Here is a 21,855-nt window from a genome sequence, read left to right as displayed (position 1 = left end):
GGGCCTTGGGCATGGACTTCTGAACACAGAGCATTTCTTTTTGGACCTGGTCAGCCATGGAGGTCAGGAGCCCTGGAGGTTTTCCAGCTCCGAGATCAGAGGCTGATAAGACCTGACAGGTGGAGACTGCTGTGGCCTGAGGCTTTGCACGCAGGCCACGGTCTCGGCCCACCCTGCTTCTTACAAGAAGAGACACACAGGGGCCTAGGGAGGGTGTGTGGGGAGAGGCCTCAGGAGGGGACTCACAGCCTGATGAGAAACGGGTGACTGACTTCCTTCAGGACAGACTTCTCATTGTGCACGTGCTGCTCCTGCTTCAGGCGGATGACATCGGGAATGCTCATCACCTTGAGAGCGAAGAAATGCTTGGCTGTCTTCTCCTTCACCAGGTGCACCCGCCCGAACGTCCCAGTGCCTAGAGAGAGAAGAAATCGACAGAGCCATTAAGTCTCCTGGCAAAGGGAGAAACCACCGCAGCCACGCAATCAGCGGGGGGCTGCACCAGGACAGCAAACACAGACCCCAAGCGAAACTTTCAGAGACTGAGTGTCACGGCACACATGGGCTGATGGCATTTAGTGAGAGGCGCTCACCTGGAATTTTCCACTGAATACAGAAATTGCAGAGAGAGAAAGAGGGAGAGAGGGAGACAGAGAGAGCCATCTGCCTCTGAATGGTTCTTCAATTTGGAGACAAACTGGCCACAATATCTGCAGATCAGTCTTTGCAGACAGCACATCCACACGCCCCACACACCCACATGGAGACGCATTAGAGTAACAGTAAATGGACTTGTGCAACATGCCTTTTTCTCTTCAGGCTCTCTGGTTTCATCAGAAATCCAGACAGGGTGTAAAACACAGCCCTCCTCAACACGGCTGTTTCCTTAACGCACACGAAGGCTTGCTCAAAGCACGGAGTCCATATTCTACAATCTGCCGTGGATTGGGATGAAGTGCTGTAGGTGCCCACAACAGAAAACAACAACAACAACGGCAACCACTACAAATACCAGAGAAAACCAACAGCTCTACAGTATTCTGCTGGGACAGTTTCAATCCAAACACTCTCTTCTCCTCCTTCCCCTCCTCTACCTCTTCCTTCTCTTTTTTCTCTTCCTCAATCTTCTCCTCCTTCTCTTTCACCTCCTCCTCCTCCTCTCCTCTATTTCCTTTTCTTTTCTACTTCTTCCTCCTCCTCCATCTCCTCCTCCTCTACTTCCTCCTCTCACTGGGGTGCATCTAAATGAAGAAATCTAATAGTCAATGAGATATAAGAGAAAATCAGAATCTCTAAACAAGCTTTGCTTGTTCCTCCTCCTTCTATCTCCTCCTCCTTCTCCTCTTCTTCCTCTTCATCCTCCTCTTCTTCCTGTAATACACTGATCTCACAAGGTGTGCATGTGTTCACGCACATATTGAAATATTCTTCACGTAACATAAATGTTCTTGGGTTGGGAACAAATGAGTTTGCTCTGTCGCCCAAGCTGGAGTGCAGTGGCGCCATCACAGCTCACTGCAGCCTCCACCTCTTGGGCTCAAGCAATCTTCCCGCCTCAGCCTACCCGGTTAATTTTTGTACTTTTTGTAGAGAGGGGGTCACACTACGTTGCTCAGGCTAGCCTTGAACTCCTGGGCTCAAGCGATCCTCCTGCTTCGGCCTTCCAAAGTACTGGGACTACAGGCATGAGCCACTGCGACTGATGCAGGATTTCTAGAGTATCCCTAAATTGCCTTTGATCCACCTTGATCCCAGCGTTAGCAGCCCCTTACTGACATGCAAGTCATTCCTCAGCAATATTTTTAAACAACCCATCCACAGCTTCCGACAGAGATGAGCAACTAAAACAAAACTGCCCTCCCATATTATGTGATCACATTCACCCCAGACAGCAGAGCAGGCTTCTCAGAAACTGACATTCAGACAAAGGACGGTTTGGAAGTGTATCCTTCTGAGGAACCAGCATCTGTTGACGAGCAAAGCTCACTAATCAATATTGATCCATTTACCTATCCATTCATTTGCTGATACTCCTGTGCCTGCTTTATGCTAGATTGCAAAACTCAAGAAAACCAGGATCTTCCAGACACCTGCACTGCTATGTTTATGGCAGCACTATGCACAACAGCCAAGACATGGAAACCACCTCAGTGTCCGTCCAAGGGCAGATGGATATAGAAAACATGGTACATATACACGATGGAATACCATTCAGCCCTAAAAAAGAAGGAAACTCTGTCATTTGCGGCAACATGGATGGAATTGGAGGCCTTTATGTTCAGTGAAATAAGCTAGGCACAGAAAAACAAATATTAAATATCGCATGATCTCACTTATACAAGGAATCTGACATGGTTTGGCTGTGTCCCCACCCAAGTCTGATCTTGAATTGTGGCTCCCATAATCCCCACGAGTCATGGGAGAGACCAGGTGGGAGGTAACTGAATCATGGGGGTGGGTTTTTCCCATAGTGAATAAGTCTCACGAGATCAGATGTTTTAATAAATGGGAGTTCCCCTGCTCGCGCTCTCTTCTTGCCTGCTGCCATGTAAGATGTGACTCTGCTCCTCCTTTTACCTTCCACCATGACTGTGGGACCTCCGCAGCCATGTAGAACTGTGAGTCCATTAAACCTCTTTCCTTTATAAATTAAGCAGTCTCAGGTATGTCTTTATGAGCAGCGTGAGAATGGACTAATGCAGAATCTAAAATAGTCAAACTCATAGAAGCAGAGAGTAGAGAGGTAGTTATCAGAGGACAGGGCTTGAGGGGGAAGGGGAAATATATTGGTCAAAGGATACAAAGTTTTAGTTGAACAAGATAAATAAACCATGGAGATTTACCATACACCCAGTTCATATAGTTAACAATACTGAACTGATATATGAAATTTTTGTATATAAAAATCTCACACATACAATAGTGAAATTGTATATACGAAAATTTGCTTAGAGGGTAGATCACGTTACATTGTTTTGTCTTTTTTTTTTTTTTTTTTTTTTTTTTTTTGGAGACAGGGTCTCTCTCTGTTGCCCAGGCTGGAGTGCAGTGGCGCAGTTATAGCTCACTGCAGTGTTGACCTGCCAGGCTCAAGTGATCCTCCCACCTCTGCCCAAATAGTTGGGACTACAGGCATGCACCATCAAGGGCGGATAATTTTTTAAATTGTGACTGGGTATTTTTGACTGGCTTGAGAAGAAAAAAAAAAGACCACAACCATACAATGGACTTCCTTCCAAGAGTCCGGAATGCCATTGATTGCACATGGTAACATGAAAAGAAAAAGTTGTACTTAAGCTACCAATTTTACTTAAGAGTATTTGCTGTAAACTAAAATCCCCATGTTGTAAAATATATGAGCTAACGAATGATGAATTTACTAGCTTAGGGCAGACTGGGAAGGGAGGAGAAGAAGTAACCTTTGCTTTTAAGTGAAGTCTCCGATAATGAATATTTTATTATGGCAGAAATAGAAAGTGAACTACAAGATAAAGAAAAAGTGTAAGAAGTAAACAACGTCAATAGCTGACAAGTGTTAAATACTTCTTTTTAAAAAGAAGTAAACAACGAGATAGTAACACTTTTTAAAGTATATTCTCTTAGTTAATTTGGAAATAAAATAGGTTTTATTACAGTACGACATGGTGTGGACAAAATTAGGTGGAATGAGGTCAAAGACAGGAAGTAGGAGAAGGGCTTTGAGGACTGTGAACTGATCCAGTTTAGGTGTTTGACTATGGCCACTGATGTTTCAACTGGATAAAACACAATTAGGAATCAGAAACACTGGCATCCAACCCAAGCTTTGCCTGGGATTGGACCTATGAAATGGGCAACAGAGTAACCTTTTAGTCTCCTGTTGCTCTTCTTTCCAACATAACATACAGATTACTGGGAAACATTAAATTCTTGCCACACCTTAAAATTCTAATAATGCAATGAATATGGTCCCTGACTTTTCTTCCTCTGTCTGGTTCCTTCCTCCTTACTTACCTTTCTCTATCACTCACTCCAAGGAACCCATTTATTACTTGGCTGTGTTTATTGCATAACATTCTGTCTTCTTAGCACTTGTATTTGACCCTCAACAGAGAGAATTCTCCATGCCTACTTTAAGAACAACAGCTATGACTCAACAGATTTTTTCACGCTTCTGTGACTTCTTTAAACCTTTCTCTGAGCTGTGTGAGTTATAAACATACAAAACTCAAAACATGTTACTTATGCACTACAGCGGATCTTTGCACTACCCTGGGAGATGTGGTCAGTCCCGTCAACGCCACAATCAGACTGCAGAAGTATGTCGGTAAACAACCTTATTCAAAGCAGACAGAAGTGGCATGCTGTAATGTTAAAGGTTTATCAGCTTAAGTGCACAGAAGACAAAGGCAACACTTAATGGTGCTGGTATATTTTCCCTGCTTGGTGTTCGGAGGCTCTCCAGTACACATTCCCCAGTTACCATTATCCCACTTGAGTAGAAAATGTCTATTTGTAGCCTTCTCTGCAGCTAAGGGTGGCCACATCTGACCCAGCTTTGCCCAATAAGACATAAAAAAATAGTCTTTTCAAGTGTTTCTAGGTAGGTCAGATCTTTCCTTCCTGATAAGAGAAATCTTGAAGGTAAGTGGTCCATTCCCCGCCCTAGAGATCCCCTCCATCTCTCTCCAAGCTAAGTAGTAGTGTTACACACGAGGGAAATCTGATGTGGAGTTTATGTCTTTTCTTTTAATTTTAGATTCAGGGGGTCCATGTGCAGGTTCGTTACGTGGGTATATTGCATGATGCTGAGGTTTCGGCTTCTAACGATCCCGTCACCCAAGTAGTAAACAGTTTCCAATAGGAAGTTTTCAGTCTTTTCCCCACTCCCTCCCTTCCCCTTTTTGGAATCCCCAGTGTTTATTGTTCCCATCTTTGTGTCCATGAAGTACTCGATGTTTAGATCCCACTTATAAGTGAGAACATGCACTATCTGGCTGTCGATTTTTTGCATGAATTTGTTTAGGATAGTAGCCTCCAGCTGCATCCACGTTGCTGCAAAGGACACGATTCTGTTCTTTTGCATGGCTGCAATGTGGAGATTAAAGTCAAAACTTTAAGGGGAAAGCTTAAGTATGGCTTCTACAATCCCTTAGCCACAGTGGCTAAAGCTAAAGGCTCTGAATACTCAAAGTGTCTTCATCAACACACTTGGCCACAAAACTGGACCTCACCTAACATTAGACTATTCAGGCTTGATCCTCCTTGGGGGTGAATATCTACCTATTTCACTATAGAAATATTCTCGTCTTGATAACAACATCCAGCCCAGACTCTGCTGAGGGTGTTGTATCATTTAAAATGCAGAATGCACCCATTCTCATCCCAAATTTAGAAAAATCCCCAAATTCCCAAATGTACCTGATCTATACATTTGAGAGACTTAGAAGGACCATGACAATCTCGGGAAGGTGTGGCTACTTTTAAGGTGGGCACAGCCTTTTTACAGCAGGTGCAATGCAGTGGGCTTTTCCTCCAACATTCAAAGAGTTGTTTCTCCAGCCAAGTGCCAGACACGGAAGCTGGGTCAGATTTATGGGCCATTCTGTGTGCGCAATTCTGATCTGTAAACATTAATGAGGGGTGGACTCGGGTCTCCTCTCTCCCACTGAAGAACGTCCTGCTTTGTGAAAGCCTCTGACAGTGTGACAGTGTGACCACTCTCTCTGCATTCCCTCATCCATCTATCCCTCGTCCCCTACCCCATCCATCCTTTCCAAGCCCTTGGGTCCAACTCACACACAAACACATCCTGGCCTGTTGTCGTTGTTGTTGTTGTTGTTGTTGTTGTTGTCGTCCTGGCCCGTTGTCGTTGTTGTTGTTGTTGTTACAGAGTCTCACTCCGTCACCCAGGCTGGAGTGCACTGGCGCAATCTCGGTTCACTGCAACCTCTGCCTCCTGGGTTCAAGCGATTCTCCTGCCTCAGCCTCCAAAGTAGCTGGGATTACAGGCACCCGCCACCACGCCTGGCTAATTTTTGTATTTTTAGTAGTGACAGGGTTTCACCATGTTGGCCAGGCTGGTCTCGAACTCCTGACCTCAAGTGATCCACTCGCCTTGGCCTCCCAAAGTGCTAGGAGTACAGGCATGAGCCACCGCACCTGGCCACATCCCAGCTTTCTGTCTGGAGGGATGGGAAGAAGGAGAGAGACGATCTCCACACTCGAATAACGAGCGAACATCATCAACTTCAACTTTCTCAGAAAAATGCCATGGGCATCTTCCGAGCTCCATCCAAATACAGGCATGTGTAACTGCAAACATACACATACACACGACGGTCACCAAAAATGAGAGCCTTTATCCCAAATGTTTACACAACTCAGCAGAACTAAAATATTAGGTGAATCACCATGACCATGGAAAAAGCTGAAAGATTCCCTTGTTAGTGAAGACTCACAACTGGGGGCTGGGGGAGCAGGGAGAAGCTATAGCCGGGCACCGTAGCTCACAACTGTAATCCCAACACTTTGGGAGGCCGAGGCAAGAGGATATCTTGAGGCCAGGAGGTCTTGACCAGCTTGGGCAACACAGCGAGAGCCCCTTGCCTACAAAAACAAAGATATCTCATCTCCGTTAAAAGAAATCAGCCAGGAGTCATGGTGCACTCCTATAGTCCCAGCTACTGGGGAGGCTGAAGTGGGAGGATCGCTTGAGCCCGGTAGGTCGAGGCTGCAGTGAGCTATGGTTGCCACTGCACTGCAGTCTGGGCAACAGAGTGAAAGCCTGCCTCCATAAATAAATAAATAAATAAATAATAAATAAGGCCAGGCACAGTGGTGCACACCTGTAATCCCAGCACACTGGGAGGCTGAGGTAAGAGGACTGTTTGAGCCCAGGAATTCCAGACTAGCCTGGGCAACATGGTGAGACCCCTATCTCTACAAAAAAAATACAAAAATTAGCCAGGCATGGTAGTGTGCACCTGGAGTCCCAGTCGCTCAAGAGGCCGAGGCAGGAGGATTGCTTGAGCCCAGGAGGTTGAGACCAGCCAGGGCAACATAGCGAGACCCTGTCTCTATTTAGAAAATAAAGAGGCCAGGCACAGTAGCTCACACCTATAATCCCAGTGCTTTGGGAGGCCAACATGGGAGGATTGCTTGAGCCCAGGAGCTTGAGATCAGCCTGGGCAACACAGTGAGACCCCAGTCTCTACTAAAAATACAAAAAAATTAGCCAAGCGTGGTGACGGGTACCTGTAATCCCAGCTACTCCAAAGGCACGAGAATGTCTTGAACCGGGGAGCAGGAGGTTGCAGAGAGCTGAGATCGCACCATTGCACTGCAGCCTGGGCAACAGAGGGACATTTTGTCTCAAAAAAATATAAAAATAATAATAAATATATCTCTCTTGGTTCAAAAATCTAAAGAGAAATAAATAATTTTTTAAATGTACAAAGTGAGGTATGAGAAAGCAGAAAACACATTTCTCACTGTGAAAAGAGATGGTCTTTTCCTCTCTTCCTTAAGTCCAGCAAACCCGAAATCCCTCTTGCCTGTGACTTCGGAGGGAAGGAAAGAGATGGCCAGCAGAGACAGAAGGGAAGACAGCAGGCCACCGTGTTAATCATCACGAAGCCCATTCATACTAAAGTGCCCAGAAAGAGGAGAGACATGGATTTAAGTTTCTTTTGGTTATATTTTTAAATTTTGCTAGAACTCAAAACACTTCAGCAGATCTGTATGGAATAAACACAGGGACTGTGACATGGAATTTCACGCGGTCACAAAAGGGAAAAGAAACCAACCAACCCTGAGTACTTTCCCTTGGGGTCCGTGGGTAGATGGGACGGGGTCAGGAGGGTACAGAGAAGGACTGTGTCTCGCTACAGCACACTCCTGAGAGTAGATTCACGGACGATCTCAGACACTAACAGCTGACACCATCTGAGCCCAGTTCTTCCTCTGTGCTGCAAGAGCAACACCCCACAGCTAGCTCAGCCTTTCATGCGTCACCTAAATACAGCCAATCTCCCCTCTCCCCACTTTGTGTAGGTTGAATTGGGTGCCCTGGAAAAGACACATTGACGTCCTAATCCTTGGTACCTGTGAATGGGACCTTATTTGGAAATAGGGTCTTTGCAGATGTAATTAAGATACACACAAAGGCTGGGCACAGTGGCTCACACCTGTAATCCCAGCACAGGAGTTTTGAGACCAGCCTGGGCAACACAGCAAGACCTCATCTCCACTTTTTTAAAAAATGAAATAAAAAAATATATACATTAAGGTGAAGTCATCCTAAAGGCAGTCCAATATGAGTGGTGAACTAATAAGGAGACACAGACACAGAGGGAAGGCCACGTGGAGAAAGAGGCAGAGAGTACAGTGATGCAGCCACAAGCCCAGGGACACTTGGAGCCCCCAGGAGCTGGGAGAAGCAGGAAGGAGCCTCCCCTGGAGCCTCCAGAAAGAACTGGATACAATTGTAGTGGACTGAACTATGGTCTCCCAGAAAGATATGTCATGTCCTGACCCACAGAACCTGTAAATGAGACCTCATTTGGAAAAAGCGTCTTTGCAGATGTAATTAAGTCAAGGATCTCAAGGTAGGTGAGGTCATCTAAGATTGGAGTGGACCCTAAACACAATGACAGGTGTTCCTGTAAGAGACAGAAGAGAAGACACAAACACAGAGGAGAAGGCCATGTGGAGACGGAGGCAGAGACCACATCACGGCCCCAAGCCTACGGATGCCTGGCGCCCCCAGGAGCTGGGAGGGACAGGAAGGAGCCTCCCCTAGAGGCTCCAGAGGGAGCGCAGCCCTGCCCGCATCTGGACTTTAGATTTGTGGTCTCCAGGATTATGAGACAATTAACTTCTGTTATTTCAAGGCACCCAGTCTGTGGTATCTGTTACCAAAGCAAATACGCCCAGGGGGTACAAATTCAACCAATCAGTGCCAAATTCAGCCAAGTACATTCCCTAGCAATGCTGCGAGCTCAGAGTCAAAGGTATAATTCCACTGTCTCTGAGAACCTGAGAGAGGCTTCCAGGGTGGTCTGAACTGTGCAGACCTCAGCAAACAGCAACAACCCAGGAAAGAAAGGGGCTAAGGAGCTACTAATCCCTATTCCTACGAAGGCAGCCTAGACATGTCTGAGCCTTCCCAGGCCGATCGCTAAGGAATGTCCACAAGGCAGAGCCGCCCCAAACATGGGAGAAGACAGAAGTCTTCAAAGGAGCCGAGATGAAAAACCAAGTTCAAATTGTAAACTAGGCTGGGCGGGGCGGTTCACGCTTGTAATTCCAGCACTTTGGGAGGCCAAGATGGTGGGATCACTTGAGGCCAGGAGTTCAAGACCCGCCTGGGCAACACAGCGAGATGCCAGCTATAAAAATAAACATAAAAAATTACCCAGGTGTGGTGGTGCACAGCCGTAGTCCCAGCTACTTGGGAGGCTGAGGTGGGAGGACTGCCTGAGCCTGGGAGGCCGAGGCTGCAGTGAGCTATGATCGCATCACTGCATTCCAGCCTGGGCAACACAGCAAGTCCCTGTCTCAAAACAAAAAAAACAACAACAAAAACAAATAGGAAACTAACAACTGATATTTTAGTCATTTGTATATAAATCCCTTCATAATCTTTACTGAGGTAAGAACCACATCTTCATCCAATAAAAACAAGGTAGTTGGCCAGGCGCAGTGGCTCACATCTGTAATCCCAGCACTTTGAGAGGTCGAGGCAGGTGGATCACAAGGTCAGGAGTTCAAGATCAGCCTGACCAACATGGTAAAACCCATCTCTACTAAAAATACAAAAATGTATTCCCAGCTACTCAGGAGGCTGAGACAGGAGAATCGCTTGAACCTGGGAGGTGGAGGTTGCAGTGAGCCAAGATTGCGCCACTGCACTCCAGCCTGGGCAACAGAGCGAGACTCTGTCTCAAAAAAGCAAAAACAAACAAAAAACAACAAGGTAGTTAAGCAAGAATTTGGTAGGAGTGGTCACAGGGAGAGATTACTTTCTGGGTCTCAATCTTTCCCTCTATCAAGTGTTGGTTATTTCTTTTAATCAGTATAAATATTCTGAGGTGCATAAAGGTCTCACTTAAGCTGTCATCTCATTCAGCTTCTGCAGCATTCGCTACTCTTTGTTGAAAAAAAAATCCAGTGGCTAAAAGTAAATGAAAAAAAAGTACCTATTAATTACACTCTGACCTCGGTTCATCCTGGGAAAGGGTTTCAGGGCTCATAATTCTGGCAGACTTCTATGTAAATAAAGTACTTTGCTAGAACTACTGTAATAACATAACACAGACTGGGGGACTTAAAGAGAACTTCTCCCACAGGCCCGGAGGCTGGAAGTCGGAGACCCAGGTGTGGGCAAGGCTGGTTCCTCCTGAGGCCCCTCTCCTGGGCTTGTCGATGCCATCTTCTCCCTGTGTCCTCACAGGGTCATCCTCTGTGTGTGTCTGTGTCCTCATCTCTGTTTTTATTTATTTTTTATTTATTTCTACTTTGTGAGATGGAGTCCTGCTCTGTGGCCCAGACTGGAGTGCAGTGGCACGATCACAGCTCGCTGCAACCTCCACCTCCTGGATTCAAGCGATCCTCCGTCCTCAGCCTCCCAAGTAGCTGGGATTACAAGCATGCGCCACCACAGCCAGCTAATTTTGTATTTTTAGTAGAGATGGGGTTTAACCATGTTGACTAGGCTGGTCTCAAACTCCTGACCTCAAGTGATCTCGAACTCCTGCCTCAGCCTCTCAAAGTGCTGGGATGACAGGCATGAGCCACAACATCTGGCCTAAAACAGTTCTTATATACACACTTTCCATCTTGGGTCCTTCTTGGGAATAAACCCACCTGAACAGGAGACCTATTTCTTCAGCCCTTCCCTCCTTCTTTCATCTCTTTCCTTTCATTCCTTCTTTCCATCCTTCTTTTCTGCCTTCTTTCCTTCCTCTTCTTTCCTTCCACCTTTCTCTCTTCCTTCTCTCTCCTTTCCTTCCTTCTCCCTACTTTCCTCCTTCCCTCCTTCTCTCTCTCCTTCCTATTTTTTTCCTTCCTCAGCCATCTCACTATTAAGCCTCATTTAAGAGGTGTCATCCCATCATGGTTAAAAGCTGCGTTACCTTGACAAGCCCCCTAACCCCTCTAAACTTCATCTACAAAATAGGGACCATAATCTTTACGCCCACTGGGTTTAAGTGAAATAACACACAGAAAGCATATCACACAGAATAATAAACATAGTAAATGAATGCATCCATAAGTGTGAAAACATTCAAACATCAGCTTCCCAAATGTCCCATGTGGTGGTGGTTACCCAGCCCTATCCATTTGGCAAGGACTCCTCCCAGTGTGCACTTAAAATGGGTGATTTTGCTGTATGTACACCTGAATAACACTGACCCGCCTCCACCAAGATAGGCTAAGAGGAATTAAAAAAAAAAAAAAAAAAAAACAGAAAAAGAAAAAGTAAGCAAGACCAGGCTCGGTGGCGCATGTCTGTAATCCCAGAACTTTGGGAGGCCAACGCAGGTGGATCACTGGAGTCCAGGCGTTCAAGACCAGCCTAGGCAACATGGCGAAACTCTGTCTCTACAAAAAATTTAAAAACTAGCTGGGCATGGTGGCACACATCTGTGGTCCCAGCTACGCAGGAGGCTGAGCAGGGAGGATCTCTTGAGCCCAGGAGGTAGAGGTTGCAATGAGTGCCATGACCGCACCACTGCACTCCAGCCTGGGTGGCAGAGCAAGACCCCCTCTCAACAACAAAAAGTAAGCTTCATAGAAACAGAGGTGGCATGTGTTTCTTCTTACTATTCTGCGTGGCACTGAATATAGACATTCCTGAGGACCTGTGGGCTGAACAGCACAGCGCGCCTTGCGAATCAAGGATCTCACACCAGTTAGTGGGGGCTGGGAGCAAAATCTCCCGCCACAGGGAAATGGAGAAGAAGAGGAGTCTGCACTCCCAACTCAGCTCCTTTATTCCAAAGGTCTGATACGTCCAAAACATAAGTCTTAAGATGTCCATTGAAGACATATAGGCAGGTTCCATCTGTACCAGGTCTGGGAAACAATGTCTCTACTTACGATCCCAGAATGAAAGTTAATCTTTTTTTTTTTTTTTTGAGACGTGGTCTCACTCTGTTCTCTGTTGACCAGGCTGGTCTTGAACTCCTGGCTTCAAGCAATCCTCCACCTCAGCACCCCAAAGTGCTAGAATTGCAAGTGTGAGTCACTACACCTGGCCTTGAATATACTTACTTTGTTTTAAACCCTTTTTTTTTTTTTTTTTTGTGAGACAGAGTCTCATTCTGTCACCCAGGCTGGAGTACAGTGGCGCAATCTCAGCTCACTGCAACCTCCGCCTCCTGGGTTCAAGCAATTTTCCTGCCTCAGCCTCCAGAGTAGCTGGGATTACAGGTGCCTGCCACTCCGCCCAGCTAATTTTTGTATTTTTAGTAGAGACAGGGATTCACCATGTTGGCCAGGCTGGTCTCCAACTCCTGACCTGAGGTGATCCACCCACCTCAGCTTCCCAAAGTGCTGGGATCACAGGCGTGAGCCATAGCGCCCTACCAAATCTATTTCTTAATTATGGTAAAATACACACAACATAAAATTTACCATCTTAACCATTTTTAAGTATATAGATTAACGGTGCTAAATACATTCACAACGTCATCCAACCAACACCACCAACCATCTCCATTTGGACTTACTTTTATTTATTTATTTTTAATTAATTAATTAATTTTTTTTTTTTACAGACAGGTCTCACTCTGTCCCGCAGACTGGAGTGCAGTGATGCAATCTCGGCTCACTGCAGCATAAACTCCTGGGTTCGAGTCATCAGCCCACCTCAGCCTGCCAAGTAGCTGGTACTACGGGCATGCACCACCATGTCTGGCTAATTTTGTTTTTGAGATCTCACTTTTTCTCCCAGGCTGGTCTCAAAGTCAAGGGATCCTCCCACCTCAGTCTCCCAAAGTGCTGGGATCACAGGCATGAGCCACTGCGCCCAGACTTCACTTACTTTTAATGGGAGAAGTCACATACAGGTCTTTAGTAAGCATATTAACTAAGCCAATAATAAGGTAACATAATGGGAAATGATGTGGGTGGGACAGCAAATGGCTGATGTCAAAGTAACTTGGATAACAAAAATCACTCATTTTTTAGATGTTTTCAGGATTATACACTTAAAAGGTAAGTCCCTTAATAAATTGTAAATGCCAGTCAACTATAAGAATTCCTGGCCGGGCGTGGTGGCTCACACCTGTAATCCCAGCACTTTGGGAGGCCGAGGCGGGCGGATCATGAGGTCAGGAGATCGAGACCATCCTGGCTAACACAGTGAAACCCCGTCTCTACTAAAACTACAAAAAAAAAAAAAAAAAAAGATAGCGGGGCGTTGTGGCGGGCGCCTGTAGTCCCAGCTACTCGGGAGGCTGAGGCAGGAGAATGGCGTGAACCCGGGAGGCGGAGCTTGCAGTGAACCAAGATCGCATCACTGCACTCCAGCCTGGGCGACAGAGCGAGACTCCGTCTCAAAAAAAAAAAAAAAAAAAAAAAGGAATTCCTAAGGTTCAAAAACAGCTGATACAACAGTCCCTGAATTAAACACATGCATTGTCCATCATCACCCTGCACATTCACCCCACATATTTTAAATAATCTGCATTTCTTTCCTTAAACTGTGATGCTTAAGGAACCTTGAACATGGGCAATCCAGGTGCTAACAAAACAGGATGCACCAATTCAATGGGGGAGAGAAGGTGAGGGTGGATGAGCCCCAATTCTCCCTAAAACGCAGGAGAAAAAACCCCAAACAGGCCAATGGTTGAGACATCATGGACAGAAATCTTTGCAAGAGGAGAGCGTCACAGTGGCCCTGCTGAGACACCAAGGACAGCATCGTGTTCCTCATGGACAGTCCAAGAGAGGTGGCTACATGGAAAATACACTTCAAAAAAGGTAAAACCCCATCCTGGCCAACATGGTGAAACCCCATCTCTACTAAAAATACAAAAAATTAGCTGGGCATGGCGGCGCATGCCTGTAATTCCAGCTACTCGGGAGGCTGAGGCAGGAGAATTGCTTGAAACCGGGAGGCGGAGACTGCAATGGGCCAAGATCACACCACTGTACTCCAGCCTGGGCGACAGAGCAAGACTCTGTCTCCAAAAACAAACAAACAAAAAAGGTAAAACCCAGCTGGGCGCACTGGCTCACGCCTATAATTCCAACACTTTGGGAGGCCGAGGCAGGTGGATGATTTGAGGCCAGGAGTTCGAGACCAGCCCAGCCAATATGGTGAAACCCCATCTCTACTAAAAATATAACAATTAGCCAGGCATGGTGGCAGGCACCTGTAACCCCAGCTACTCAGGAGGCTGAGGCGGGAGAATTGCTTAAACCTGGGAAGCAGAGGCTGCATTGAGCCAAGATCGCACCACTGCATTCCAGCCTGGGCGACAGAGCGAGACTCTGTCCCCAAAGAAAAAAAAAAGGTAACTCAAGAAGTGGGCACAGCCCGCATCGATCTTGTCTATAGTCTGGGAGGCCAGTACACGCCACATTAGCTTGAGAGGGAACACGTTCTTGTTCCACACCTGTAGATGGGTGGAGGCCGGGAGCAGTGGCTCATGCCTGTAATCCCAGCACTTTAGAAGGCCGAGGAAGAAGGATCACTTGAGCCCAGGAGATCGAGACTAGCCTGGGCAACATAGCCAGACACCATCTCTACAAAAAAAATTATTTTAATGAGCAGGGTGTGGTGGTATGCGCCTGTGGTCCCAGCTACTCATAAGGCAGAGATGGGAGAATTGCTTGAGCCCGGGAGTTAGAGGCTGCAGTGAAATGTGATAGTACCACTGCATTCCAGCCTGGGCAAAAGAGCAGGACCACCATCTGCTCACAAAAGAAAAAAAAAAAAAAAAATGAGGCCCTTCTCCATAAGTGATATTTGCTTCTATATGGAGAAAGGACTTTGGAGAAATATATAAGACACATTAATATGGGCACCTGGGTGGGAGGAGAGGGCAAATTGTGCACAGGTGAGGCACAAAAACAGCGATACATTTCACTATATAACTTTCTCACCTTTTAAAATTTATAACTATAGAAATGCTTCATCTACATAGGTTCAATTTATGTTAAATTGATAAGTAAAACTGATGCAGTACATTAAATAATTGTTTCAAAATAATGATGACATCAGAATGTACAAATTTATCATCATCAAAGTCAGTTCTTTTCCTTGACATTTTCCCCCCTGGGTAAAATCAGTAAAAGAACATTAAATGCTCCCAGGTAGGAAATAAGTGTGTGAAACATGCAGTTCTCCTTTACAAAGTCGATTTTTGAAATTACTGTTGCAAACAAGTATAACCTTCTATTTTATAGAGGAAAAAAAGCTTTTAAAAAGTATTTTTTTAAAAAGAGTGTGTGCTGGCCAGGCATGGTGGCTCATGCCTATAATCCCAGCACTTTGGGAGGCCACGGAAGGACATCACTTCAGGAGTCCTAGACCAGCCTGGGTAACATAACGAGACCCCATCTCTATTAAAAGATCAAAAAAGTAGCAGGGCATGGTGGTTACACACCTGCAGTCCAAACTACCTGGGAAGCCAAGGCAGGCGGATCACTTGAGCCCAGGAGTTCGAGACGGCAGTGAGTAGTGATCGCACCCCTGTGCTCTGGCTTGGGCGAGAGAGCAAGACTCTGTCTCAAAAAATGAATGAATGGGCTGGGCGTGGTGGCTCACGCCTGTAATCCCAGTACTTTGGGAGGCCAAGTTGGGTGGATCACGAGGTCAGGAAATTGAGACCATCCCGGCTAACACAGTGAAACCCCGTCTCTACTTAAAAAAATACAAAAAACTAGCCGGGTGAGGTGGTGGGCGCCTGTAGTCCCAGCTACTCGGGAGGCTGAGGCAGGAGAATGGCGTGAACCCAGGAGGCGGGGCGTGCAGTGAGCCGAGATCGCGCCACTGCACTCCAGCCTGCGTGACAGAGCAAGACTCCATCTAAAAAAATAAATTAAAAAAAACAGTGTGCTAACTCTATATAAACTGAAAACTCAAGAACTGCTGTGTTTTTAAAGGGTGAATCTTATTGTATAGAAATTATATCTCTATAAACAATTTTTTTTTTAGGAAAGAATGTATGCTTTGGATATTCATAGGAACATTTTTTGATTTATATTGCTGCTATAACCAGTGGGTAGGGGAGGAAGAAGATATCTTTTAAAGCTTGGAATATTTACTTCAAACTTCAGTTAAAACCAGTAGAGCCAATTCAGTCAAGCACTGTGTGGTAGATAGTTTTGTGAGTTCACTGGTCCAGACAGCTAGAAACAAACAAACTCCCTCAAAATTTTGCTGAGTCAAAAACATTCCATTTTTACACTGCCCTATTTTAAAAGATAGAAAGAGATGTTTCAGAACTACGCTCTCCGATTTACAGCGTATTAAATTACACTTTCTCATCAGAAATACAAAATGTGGCCGTGAGTAGTGGCTCACACCTGTAATCCCAGCAGTTGGGAAGCCAAGGTGGGCGGGTCACTTGAGCACAGGAGTTCAAGACCAGGCTAGACAACAAAGCAAAACCCCATCTCTACTAAAAACACAAAAAAACCAGCCAGGCGTGGTGGCGACTGTAGTCCCAGCTACTTGGGAGGCTGAGGCAGGAGGATCACGTGAGCCTGGGACAGGGGTTGCAGTGAGCTATGATCATACCACTACACTCCAGCCTAGGTGACAAAGTGAGACCCTGTCTCAAAAAACAACAAAAAAACACAAAATGTATAATCACAGAAGTGAAAAGAAAAACAGGAAATTTTCGCCTTCTCCCACAGCACTAACAGATGTGAAGCCAGGGAAAGGTTTGTGATTTCTGGCTCAGTGTATTTATACAAGCATAGTATGTGCAGCTTTGAATAACATTTGGGTGCGACTCTATCAAGAAAAACAAGGGTTGGTTTTCACACATCCACAATACAATCCAGCCAGTTTAAAGACATACTAGCCTACCTCCATGATAGTGTTGCAGGATAAATCAGAGACGGGAGAGACCGAGCAGAGTTAGGAGAGCTTTTAATTATTAAGGTGATCACCGGCTCAGTCCGACTAGGATCTAGAAAGTCTGAGCCCCGAACAAAGGGATCGATCACCTTTTAAGCAGTTTGGGGCGGGAGTTACGTGCTGCAGAAAGCGACTTGCCGAAGCGAGAACAAAGGCAGTTAATTACTGTTTTACATTTGTTACACCATATGTCTTACATCCTTGGGAATACATACTTTTGTAGCAATTGCTTCTCAACCTTGTGACTTTACAGCCGCACTAGGGAGGGAAGCAAGAACTCACCATGCCTCAAGGAATGTAAAACGAGGGATAAGCAGTTAATGTTCTCTCTTAACCCGGTCCCACCCCCCGAGGGCGGGGGCGCTATATTACATTCTACCTTCAAGAAAAAGAATAATTTTTCAACCATTATACTTATAAAATTCATTAATCCCCCCTTCAATAGAATGCAATAATTCCACAGGACTCCCCCAAATTACCCTGGAGATCAGCTTCTCAAACTGAGTCCATTAACATTTGGGGCTGGATGATTCTCTGTGGTGGGGCCATCCTGTGCACTGTAAGGTGGCGAGCAGTGACGCTGGGCTCCACCCACCTGTTATCAGTAGCACCTCCCTGAGCTGTGACAACAAAAATGTCTCCAGACTTGTCCAGGGAAGAAGTATCCCCATGAGGGGGCTGAACTGCCATTAGCAGAGAATCTCTGCCACAGACAGACAGAAAGATAGATAGATGGGTATGACAGACAGATAGATGGATAGATAGAAAGATGATTGATTGGATGGATGGATGCATGGATGGATGGACAATGGGTATGATACATAGATGGAAAGATAGAAAGATGACAGATTGTTTGATTAATTGATTGGATGGATGGATGGATAGGTGGGTAGGTAGGTAGGTAGGCAGGTAACAGACAAGATAGATAGGTGATACACAGATAAATAGGATGGTTAGATAATTGATAGGTAGATAGGTAGATAGATAACAGATGGGATGGGTGGACGGGGGAGAGCGAGAGTGGGGAGGGGGGAGGGAGAGGGAGAGAGAGAGAGAAAGAGAGAGAGAGAGAGAGAGAGAGAGACAGACTCTCACACTAATGCAGGTTCTCTCAGCCTAGCACTGCTGACATTTGAGGCTGGATGATTCTCTGTAGGGCCGTCCTGTCCCTGGGGTCCACTCACCATATGCCATCAGCATCCACCCCCAGTAGTGACAACCACAACTGTCCCTAGACACTGTCAAGTGCCCGGTGGGGGAAGGCCGGCCCCCAGTTGAGACCCCCTGTTTTGGAGCAAGCACTGTCCACAGAATTGCCTGCAATGATAGAAATGTTCTCTATTTGTGCTGTCCAACATGGTAGCCACAAGCTCACAAGTGGCTACTGAGGATTTGAATTGAGGCTATGGAGAGTAAGCAACTGAACTTTTATTGCATTTAATGTTAGATGGCTTTAGAGTTCCTACCACCGAGACACACTGAATTCTTTTATTAGGTGTCGGCTTCTAACACTCCATCTTGGACAATGAAGTGGTTTATGCAGTCCAGGTTTTGAACACAAAATAGCTTTCGGGGGGGAAGAAAAAGGAGTCAATATAATAAATTAATGCATCACTTCCATCATGATTGATGTTTTCCTGTGTCACAGGTGCTGTCTACCTCTGAGAAACTGCAATGAACAACACAAGGTTGGTCCCTCATTTAGTTTGGTTTAGTTCCAGTCGGGCTGGAAGGAGGGGAGGAAACATTAATGACAGTAAGTCTAACTTGGGTGACCTCACATGAGTTTGTTTAGACTTGAGGACTTCAAACAACATATCCGTCGGAGAGCCGGGCGCAGTGGCTCAAGCCTGTAATCCCAGCACTTTGGGAGGCCGAGACGGGCGGATCACGAGGTCAGGAGTTCGAGACCATCCTGGCTAACACGGTGAAACCCCGTCTCTACTAAAAAATACAAAAAACTAGCCGGGCGAGGTGGCGGGCGCCTGTAGTCCCGGCTACTCGGGAGGCTGAGGCAGGAGAATGGCGTAAAAACCCGGGAGGCAGAGCTTGCAGTGAGCTGAGATCCGGCCACTGCACTCCAGCCTGGGCGACACAGCGAGACTCCGTCTCAAAAAAAAAAAAAAAAAAAAACATATCCGTCGGAGAACATCGGGATGCATCTAACTTTGGACAAAAAGTCAGGGAAGGCCTCTTTTAAGAAGTAAAATTTCCAATGAAAATGGGAAGGCGGTGGAGATGGAGGGTTAAAGCCTTGTTCATAAGGTGCTTGGGCAGAGAATGGGCTCAATTGGGCCGCAAGAGGGAGGGTGGAGATGATCATGGCTTAGGGTTTGGGCATCTAAGCAGTGAGTGCTGACGACTTAGGCAAGGTGTGCATGTGCACAGCGGTCTTTTGGGTTGTTCTGTTTAGGGGAAGAAGAGGACACAGTTCATGTTGAACCCAGTGGATATACTGAGATTGAGGGATGGACTAGGTTGAATGGTGTCCCCCAAAAATATGTCTACATCCTAACCCCTGGTGCCTGTGAACGGAGCCTTATTTGAAAATAGGGTCTTTGTAGTTTCTATTAAGTAAACAATCTCCAGATAAGGCCATCCTGGATTGAGGGTGGGACCTAAATCCAACAACAGGTGTCCTAAGAAACAGAAGAGGAAAAAATAATAATTAAAAATGGCCAGGCACAGTGGCTCACACCTGTAATCCCAGCACTTTGGGAGGCCGAGGCGGGTGGATCACCTGAGGACAGGAGTTCGAGACCAGCCTGGTCAACATGGTGAAATCCCGTCTCCACTAAAAATATAAAAAATAAGCTGGGCGTGGTGTTGGGTGCCTATAATCCCAGCTATTCAGGAGGCTGCGGCAGGAGAATCACTTGAACCCGGGAGGCGGAGGTTACAGTGAGCCAAGATGAAGCCACTGCACTCCAGCCTGGGCAAAAGAGTGAAATTTCGTCACAAATAAACAAATAAATAAATAAATTATTTAAAAAAAAAAAAGAGACGGATGAGGAGATACAGCCACAGAGGAGAAGGCCACATGGAGACTGAGGCAGAGACTGGAGTGATACAGCCACAGTGCAGGGACGCCTGGAGCCCCCAGGAGCTGGGAGATGCAGAAAGGATCCTCCCCTAGAGCCTCCAGAAGGAACTGCGTACAACTCTAGTAGACTGAACTGCGGTCCCCACAAAGATATATTCACGGCCGGGCGCGGTGGCTCAAGCCTGTAATCCCAGCACTTTGGGAGGCCGAGACGGGCGGATCACGAGGTCAGGAGATCGAGACCGTCCTGGCTAACACGGTGAAACACCGTCTCTACTAAAAAATACAAAAAACTAGCTGGGCGAGGTGGCGGGTACCTGTAGTCCCAGCTACTCGGGAGGCTGAGGCAAGAGAATGGCGTAAACCCGGGAGGCAGAGCTTGCAGTCAGCTGAGATCCGGCCACTGCACTCCAGCCTGGGCGACAGAGCGAGACTCCGTCTCAAAAAAAAAAAAAAAAAAAAAAAAAAAAAAAGATATATTCACATCCTCATGTCCAGAAGCTGGAATGGGAACTTATTTGAAAATAAGGAACTTTGCAAATGTGATTAAGCTAGGGATCTTAAGATGAGATCGTCCTGGAGTAGGGTGGGCCCTAAATCCAATGACCAGTGTGCTTCTAAGAGACAGGAGACACAGGCACAGAGGAGGCCACGTGGAGACAGAGGCAGAGACTGGAGAGATGTGGCCACAAGCCCAGGGATGCCTGGAGCCCCCAGGAGCCGGGAGAGGCAGGAAGGATCCTCCCTAGTACCTCCAGAGGGAGCACAGTCCTGCCTGCACTTTGATCTCAGACTCCTGGTGTCCAGGGCTGGGAGAGCATAAATTTCTGTTGCTTGTGTTCCTCAGTTTATGGTCATTTGTGACAATGGAGCAGGACACTCATATAAGAGTGTTGCTGGATATCCTGGGAAAAATGGACCTTCCAACAGGCAGTAGTTGGCAATGCACCCTTCAGGGCTCCTAAGAAAGGTCTAAACTAGAAGTGTGCATTGAGACCCAAAGCCTTAAGATGATAACTGAAGTCACAGACATGGATGAGATCACCCTTCTAATTGATTCTTTTAACTCTCAGTAGTCCCATATAAAGTTCTTCCTCTTTCTCTTTTACTGTAACATCCTATTTTTGTGGAGGGAGACAATACCCTCTCCAACTCTTCTAAAAAGATGTCTCAAAGTGAGATTTTTTGTTTTCGCTTATATTTCCCTTTTGGATTTTCTTTTTTTGTTTTGTTTTGCTTTTGTTTTTGAGACAGGATCTTGTTCTGTCACCCAGGCTGGAGTGCAGAGGAGCAATCTTAGCTCAGTGCAGCCTCGAACTCCCAGGCTCAAGCAATCCTCCCACCTCAGCCTCCTGAGTAGCTGGGACTAAGGTGTGTGCCAGCACACTCAGCTAATTTTTGTATTGTTTGTAGAGACAGGGTCTCCTTATGTTGCCCAGGCTGGTCTCAAACTTCTGAGCTCAAGCAGTCTTCCCGCTCGCCCTCCCAAAGTTTGAGTCACAGTGCACATGACCCTCTTTTGCTTTTAATTTTCTCTTGGGTTCTCTGAATGATGTCATTTCTGGGACCACATGTCTTTACTTCCATTAGGCTCTCCCACAGTTTCACTGATAGCTAGATGCCAGATTCATGGTGGTTTTCCTAAGAATGACACATCAGAAAGGATGCTTCAGGTTTCTTTGGTGTGAATGACACTGGGGGACAGCACTATCCTGGAGTGCCCCCCCCC

At 46.2% G+C, this 21,855-nt stretch overlaps 1 protein-coding gene across 1 annotated transcript in view; it reads right to left on the bottom strand.

Annotated features, from left to right (window-relative positions):
- Positions 1 to 21,855, bottom strand: part of LOC105478074 (protein kinase cAMP-dependent X-linked catalytic subunit) — a 122,325-nt gene that overhangs the window by 81,211 nt on the left and 19,259 nt on the right. Inside the window, 1 exon segment of the mRNA XM_011735046.3 lies at positions 247 to 415. Coding sequence (XP_011733348.2) covers positions 247 to 415 — 169 coding nt within the window.

Source organism: Macaca nemestrina, chromosome X, assembly GCF_043159975.1.
Source record: "Macaca nemestrina isolate mMacNem1 chromosome X, mMacNem.hap1, whole genome shotgun sequence".
Taxonomy (NCBI): domain Eukaryota; kingdom Metazoa; phylum Chordata; class Mammalia; order Primates; family Cercopithecidae; genus Macaca; species Macaca nemestrina.
The sequence above is the reverse complement of the archived record's forward strand: the minus strand, read 5'-3'. Positions and strand labels throughout refer to the sequence as shown.